The following is a 7,500-nucleotide window of genomic DNA, read 5'->3' as shown; positions in this document are numbered from 1 at the left end:
TACAGACATTACATTACAGACATTACAGTTAGACATTACAGACATTACAGACATTACAGACATTACATTACAGTCATTACAGACATTACAGATATTACAGACATTACATTACAGACATTACAGACATTACAGACATTACAGACATTACAGACATTACAGATATTACAGACATTACATTACAGACATTACAGACATTACAGACATTACAGTCATTACAGACATTACATTACAGTCATTACAGACATTACAGACATTACAGACATTACAGACATTACATACATTACAGTCATTACAGACATTACAGACATTACAGACATTACAGACATTACAGATATTACAGACATTACATTACAGACATTACAGTCATTACAGACATTACATTACAGACATTACAGACATTACAGACATTACAGACATTACAGACATTACAGACATTACATTACAGACATTACAGACATTACAGACATTACATTACAGACATTACAGACATTACATTACAGACATTACAGACATTACAGACATTACATTACAGACATTACATTACAGACATTACAGATATTACAGACATTACATTACAGACATTACAGTCATTACAGACATTACATTACAGACATTACAGACATTACAGACATTACAGACATTACAGACATTACATTACAGTCATTACAGACATTACAGATATTACAGACATTACATTACAGACATTACAGACATTACAGACATTACATTACAGTCATTACAGACATTACATTACAGACATTACAGACATTACAGACATTACAGACATTACAGACATTACAGACATTACATTACAGTCATTACAGACATTACAGACATTACAGACATTACATTACAGTCATTACAGACATTACAGATATTACAGACATTACATTACAGACATTACAGACATTACAGACATTACATTACAGACATTACAGACATTACAGACATTACAGACATTACAGATATTACAGACATTACATTACAGACATTACAGACATTACAGACATTACAGTCATTACAGACATTACATTACAGTCATTACAGACATTACAGACATTACAGACATTACAGTCATTACAGACATTACAGACATTACAGACATTACAGATATTACAGATATTACATTACAGACATTACAGTCATTACAGACATTACATTACAGACATTACAGACATTACAGACATTACAGATATTACAGACATTACATTACAGACATTACAGACATTACATTACAGATATTACAGACATTACATTACAGACATTACAGACATTACATTACAGATATTACAGACATTACATTACAGACATTACAGACATTACAGACATTACATTACAGTCATTACAGACATTACAGACATTACAGACATTACATTACAGTCATTACAGACATTACAGACATTACATTACAGACATTACAGACATTACATTACAGACATTACATTACAGACATTACAGACATTACAGACATTACATTACAGACATTACATTACAGACATTACAGACATTACAGACATTACATTACAGACATTACATTACAGACATTACAGACATTACATTACAGACATTACAGACATTACAGACATTACATTACAGACATTACAGACATTACAGACATTACAGACATTACATTACAGACATTACAGACATTACAGACATTACATTACAGACATTACAGACATTACAGACATTACAGACATTACAGATATTACAGACATTACATTACAGACATTACAGACATTACATTACAGACATTACAGACATTACATTACAGACATTACAGACATTACAGACATTACATTACAGACATTACAGACATTACAGACATTACAGACATTACAGATATTACAGACATTACATTACATACATTACAGACATTACAGACATTACAGACATTACAGATATTACAGACATTACAGACATTACATTACAGACATTACAGACATTACAGACATTACAGTTAGACATTACAGACATTACATTACAGACATTACAGACATTACAGACATTACATTACAGACATTACATTACAGACATTACAGACATTACATTACAAACATTACAGACATTACAGACATTACAGACATTACATTACAGACATTACAGACATTACAGTTTCATTACAGACATTACATTACAGACATTACATTACAGACATTACAGACATTACAGTTTCATTACAGACATTACATTACAGACATTACAGTTTCATTACAGACATTACATTACAGACATTACAGACATTACAGTTTCATTACAGACATTACATTACAGACATTACAGTTTCATTACAGACATTACATTACAGACATTACAGACATTACATTACAGACATTACAGACATTACATTACATACATTACAGACATTACATTACATACATTACAGACATTACATTACAGACATTACATTACAGACATTACATACATTACAGACATTACAGTTAGACATTACAGACATTACAGACATTACAGTTAGACATTACAGACATTACAGACATTACAGACATTACAGTTAAACATTACATTACAGACATTACAGTCAGACATTACAGACATTACAGACATTACAGACATTACAGTTAAACATTACAGTCAGACATTACAGACATTACAGACATTACAGACATTACAGTTAAACATTACATTACAGACATTACAGTCAGACATTACAGACATTACAGACATTACAGACATTACAGTTAAACATTACAGACATTACAGACATTACATTACAGACATTACAGTTAGACATTACAGACATTACAGACATTACAGTTAGACATTACAGACATTACATTACAGATATTACATTACAGACATTACAGACATTACATTACATTACTGCAATACATTAGACTACACCACTGGTTCTCTGGGATATGTTTTCATGCTAATCGAATGCGTCTCTAGCTTGAAACAAGCTAGCGCAAACCGCTGATTAGCTTCTAACGCTAGCTTTCGGGGCAGATGGTAAATCGCTATTTAAAAGGTCGAAAATGGTGAAAAATGTGAATCAGTGTTTCGCAAAAAGCCCCAAATAACGTCCTCAAATGTCTCGTTTTTGTCCACAACTCAAAGATATTCAGTTTGCTGTCCCAGAGGAGAGAAGAGACTAGAACAATATTCACATTTAACACGCTGACATCACACACTTTTTACTTTTTCATAAAAAAATGACTGAAATTTATTATCAAAATAGTTTGCTATGATTATTTTAAAGTTGACAACTAATCGGTTTAAAGGACAAATCCGGCGCAAAATGAACCTAGGGGTTAATAACATGTACCGAGTCGACCGTTCTTCATTCGTCGATGTTTAATGCTGTCTCTCTCTCCATCTGTCTGTCTGTCTCTGTCTCTCTCTCCGTCTGTCTGTCTGTCTGTCTCTCTGTCCGTCTGTCTCTCTTTCTGTCTGTCCGTCTGTCTGTCTGTCTCTCCATCTGTCTGTCTGTCTCTCTCTCCATCTGTCTGTCTCTCCATCTGTCTGTCTGTCTCTCTCTCCATCTGTCTGTCTCTCCGTCTGTCTGTCTCTTTGTCTGTCTGTCTGTCTCTCTGTCTGTCTGTCTGTCTGTCTCTTCGTCTGTCTGTCTCTTTCTCTCTCTCCGTCTGTCTCTCTGTCGGTCTGTCTGTCTGTCTCTCTGTCCGTCTTTCTCTCTTTCTGTCTGTCTGTCTGTCTGTCTGTCTCTCTCTCCGTCTATCTCTCTTTCTGTCTGTCTGTTTGTCTCTCTCTCCATCTGTCTGTCTCTCCGTCTGTCCATCTGTCTCTGTCTGTCTGTCTGTCTGTCTCTCCGTGTCTCTCTCCATCTATCTCTATTTCTGTCTCTCTGTCTGTCTGTCTGTCTCTCTGTCTCTGTCTGTCTCTCTGTGTCCAGCTGTCTGTCCAGCAGAGGGTCTTCAACATCGCCAACGAGCTGCTGCACACAGAGATTGCCTACGTCTCTAAGCTCCACCTGCTGGACCAGGTGAGTCCCCCGCTGCTCACCGTCCAATCAAAACCTCCCCTGTCACCGTCTACCATGTGTTTACTCTAGCGTCTTGGTTATAGAGCTCATCGTCCAATCAAAACCTCCCCTGTCACCGTCTACCATGTGTTTACTGTAGCGTCTTGGTTATAGAGCTCATCGTCCAATCAAAACCTCCCCTGTCACCGTCTACCAGTGTGTTTACTCTAGCGTCTTGGTTATAGAGCTCATCGTCCAATCACAACCTCCACTGTCGCCGTCTACCATGTGTGTTTACTCTAGCGTCTTGGTTATAGAGCTCATCGTCCAATCACAACCTCCACTGTCGCCGTCTACCATGTGTTTACTCTAGCGTCTTGGTTACAGAGCTCATCGTCCAATCAAAACCTCGCCTGTCACCGTCCCATAACGTGAGGTACAAGGTAATGGAGCCTTTTATACATTGTCGTGTTTCTTTAGAAATAAACAACGGACAAATAGAGTCTTTAAACGCTTCAGATGTAAAGTTATTCTCTGTCAAAGTGACGTCAGAATGAATGGGAGTCAGTGGGATGCTAACGGGAGGTGATGGCTTGGTAGCATCAAAATGGCGCCATAGGAGGTTCCAGTTCTGAAGTGAAGCTTACAGCCTCGGTTTGGCCCTTGGTGTGATTCTCTTTTTCCAGTGTGGCCCTCTGGGAGAATGAGTTTGACAACCCCTGCTGTAAACACCAACACATTCTCACACCCAACTCGTAAAATAAGGACGTTCGGTCAGGAGCCTTTCTCGTTCTTATTTGACGTTAAAAGTCTCCTTTAGCGTCTCACGTAAACGTGCTTGGTCGCCACTATTGCCGACCCTTTTTCGTCGCTTTTGACGCGCTTGGTCGGGACGGGTGAACGTAATCGCGGAGGTTTAGGAGAAAAACAACGGGGAAAGGACGCCTCAAAAGCCGGGAAACAAAACGCCACACGCGGGGCGCGAACCCGAGTCTCCTGAGTGAAAGTCTCCTGAGTGAGAGTCCGGTGTTTTACCCATCCACCACCCCAACCACCGTCCTTACACAGCAATTTCCCCTTACATACCACTCGCTAAATCTCATCCAACTGCGGCTCTCCCCAGCACGTTACACAAATACGCCGAAGGGTGCCTTTTTCGTCGCATCAGACGCTAAAGGACACCGACCAAACGTACTTATTTTACGAGTTCGGAATGAGAACGGGTTGTAAACGCTGTTCACATCACTGACCCTGTCACCGTTGTCCCGCAAGGTAGTGTAATGTAGTGTCAATGGAGGCCAGACGGCGTTGATGAACACGCTAAAAAGCCAGTATGCGTCTTGATAACACGCCAGTAATGGCGTACCAATTGGCGTGTCACGCATACGCCACTTCACGAGATCAGTCTGGGTAACTGTGTCATCGTGTTAAAACCAGGATGCTATTGATCCTGTAAACCACAAGTTGTCAAACTCAAGGCCCGCGGGGCCAAATCAATTTGGGTTCACAATAACATTTTGGCCGTCCTAGTTGTGCGCTAAACCAACAACACATGGAAAGAGTTTTTTAAACTGCAATTACGTGACATTCAAAGCAGAATTTGGCAGATTTTTCCGACTCTGAGACTCAGAAATTCCCCCAGAAGGAACTCTTTTGATGACTTTTTGTAGGGCTTTGTGTCAACAAAAATGTTGGAAAAAGCAATAAATTTAGCAAAAGGTGACAAATGTCTGACAAAGCCACAAAAACGTCGGAAAAAAACGACAAAAATTAGGAAAAAAAAGCTACCAAAATGTAAAAAAAAAAAAGTGACATGCAGTAACAAAAGCACGTCAATAAACTCTATACATGTCTGGCCCATAGACAGTATATAAACTGGACCAGCAGACCCCGTGTCTCTGTACGAGACCAGTGAAGGATATCAGAAGTCTCTTTCCTGGTGCTGGCTGAGCGTTACTGAGCAGCCTCCAACTGAGCTTGAAGACGTAGATGTGACGTGAGCAACCTGTCTGAAAGTGTGAAGTCTTCTGGTAGCTGTGCCGAGAGAAATCTCAATCATTCCCAATCTTACAGAGACGGAGAGCGTAGGTATATGTAAGGAGATAACATAGGCACAGGCTAATTACTGATCACTAACATGCTAGTTAACATTAGTAATTAAACTTAAACAGCTAATGTACAGTACAAGCTAAAAGTTTGGACACACCTTCTCATTCAATGTGTTTCTTTATTTTCATGACTATGTACATTATAGATTCTCACTGAAGGCATCAAAACTATGAATGAACACATATGGAATTATGCACTTAACAAAAAAGTGTGAAATAACTGAAAACATGTCTTATATTTTAGATTCTTCAAAGTAGCCACCCTTTGCTTTTTTTGATAACTCTGCAAACCCTTGGTGTTCTCTCAATGAGCTTCATGAGGTAGTCACCTGAAATGGTTTTACCTTCACAGGTGTGCTTTGTCAGGGTTAATTAGTGGAAGTTATTCCCTTATTAATAAAAAAGTTTCGTTAGCTGTGACTGTCCCTTCAATCCTAGCTACAACTCACGGATAGCTAGCTTCCTTTTCGCCTTAATTCGAGTACATTTACAGTTAGAATTTCATCACGCCACTTACACAACATCTACCTAAATGTCTTATAAACCTAACAACTGTGTCCGATTTCAAGTTAATTAATTTTTGTGAATTCCAGAGGAATTCTAAGAGGAGGCTAGCTAGCTCTCATTGAAAGAGCTCCATCCAGCCGCAGGCTCTATCAATGAGACTCATGGACAAGCAGCGTTTATTTCCCCGATCGTTTGTTTAAATAACTCAACACATTATAATTACACACACTAAAAGAGTAACTGGAACCTGTGGTAAGAGATTGCTGGCGTAACAAGCTCGCTGACCGCGCTCTCACACACATACACCGGGCATTTAGCTAGCAGGAAGAGGGGAGCTGCAGGCCCTGGAGCTCCGTCAGGGCAGGGGCGTTTGGTTGTCCATTAGCCCAAAACAGTGACTTTGCGCGGGTATGGAGCGCTGTGGGCTGCCAGCCGCGACGGAGCTCCATCTACCTCATAGCAGGCCGGGGTCTGTGAAGGAAGGCAGGCCGGGCAGCGAGGCAGCAACACAGGCAGCACCGGCCTCTGAACTCTGAACAAAATTTGCAATTAGACATCAATTTTCGTAAAACGGCCCGTATTTGACCTCTACATAGTTGATTTCTTGCATAAAAAAGTCTCAGAAGTGAATTTAATAGTAAAATAGCAGATGAACAATGTATACAATTTCTGAGATCTGCGCGACCTAGATTCAGAAGACTAACTGATCTCAGGTCAGTTGTGTAGCCTATCTAAATGTTGGGGCGTGACAAAGAGAGAGACTAGAGCCAAATGAGGAGGAGCCGAAATAGTTGACGTCAACTAGGCGGCTCGTTGAGATTCGCCCGTTTTCAGAGGCAGTTTCAAATAGTTAGATTTGCAGAGAAAAGAGAGATGTCAATGGGATTTAGAGCTTCTATGTATGTCCTAGTTACCCTCCAGACTGTCATTATTCAACCATGACAA

The 7,500-nt window shown here is 39.5% G+C and overlaps 1 protein-coding gene across 1 annotated transcript in view; it reads left to right on the top strand.

Moving 5' to 3' along the window:
• Positions 1 to 7,500, top strand: part of fgd1 (FYVE, RhoGEF and PH domain containing 1) — a gene marked incomplete at its 5' end in the record, with an annotated part of 55,571 nt that overhangs the window by 34,975 nt on the left and 13,096 nt on the right. Inside the window, 1 exon segment of the mRNA XM_039800479.1 lies at positions 3,872 to 3,961. Coding sequence (XP_039656413.1) covers positions 3,872 to 3,961 — 90 coding nt within the window.

The sequence above is a fragment of the Perca fluviatilis genome, chromosome 5, assembly GCF_010015445.1.
Source record: "Perca fluviatilis chromosome 5, GENO_Pfluv_1.0, whole genome shotgun sequence".
In the NCBI taxonomy this organism is placed as follows: Eukaryota; Metazoa; Chordata; class Actinopteri; order Perciformes; family Percidae; genus Perca; species Perca fluviatilis.
The sequence above is the reverse complement of the archived record's forward strand: the minus strand, read 5'-3'. Positions and strand labels throughout refer to the sequence as shown.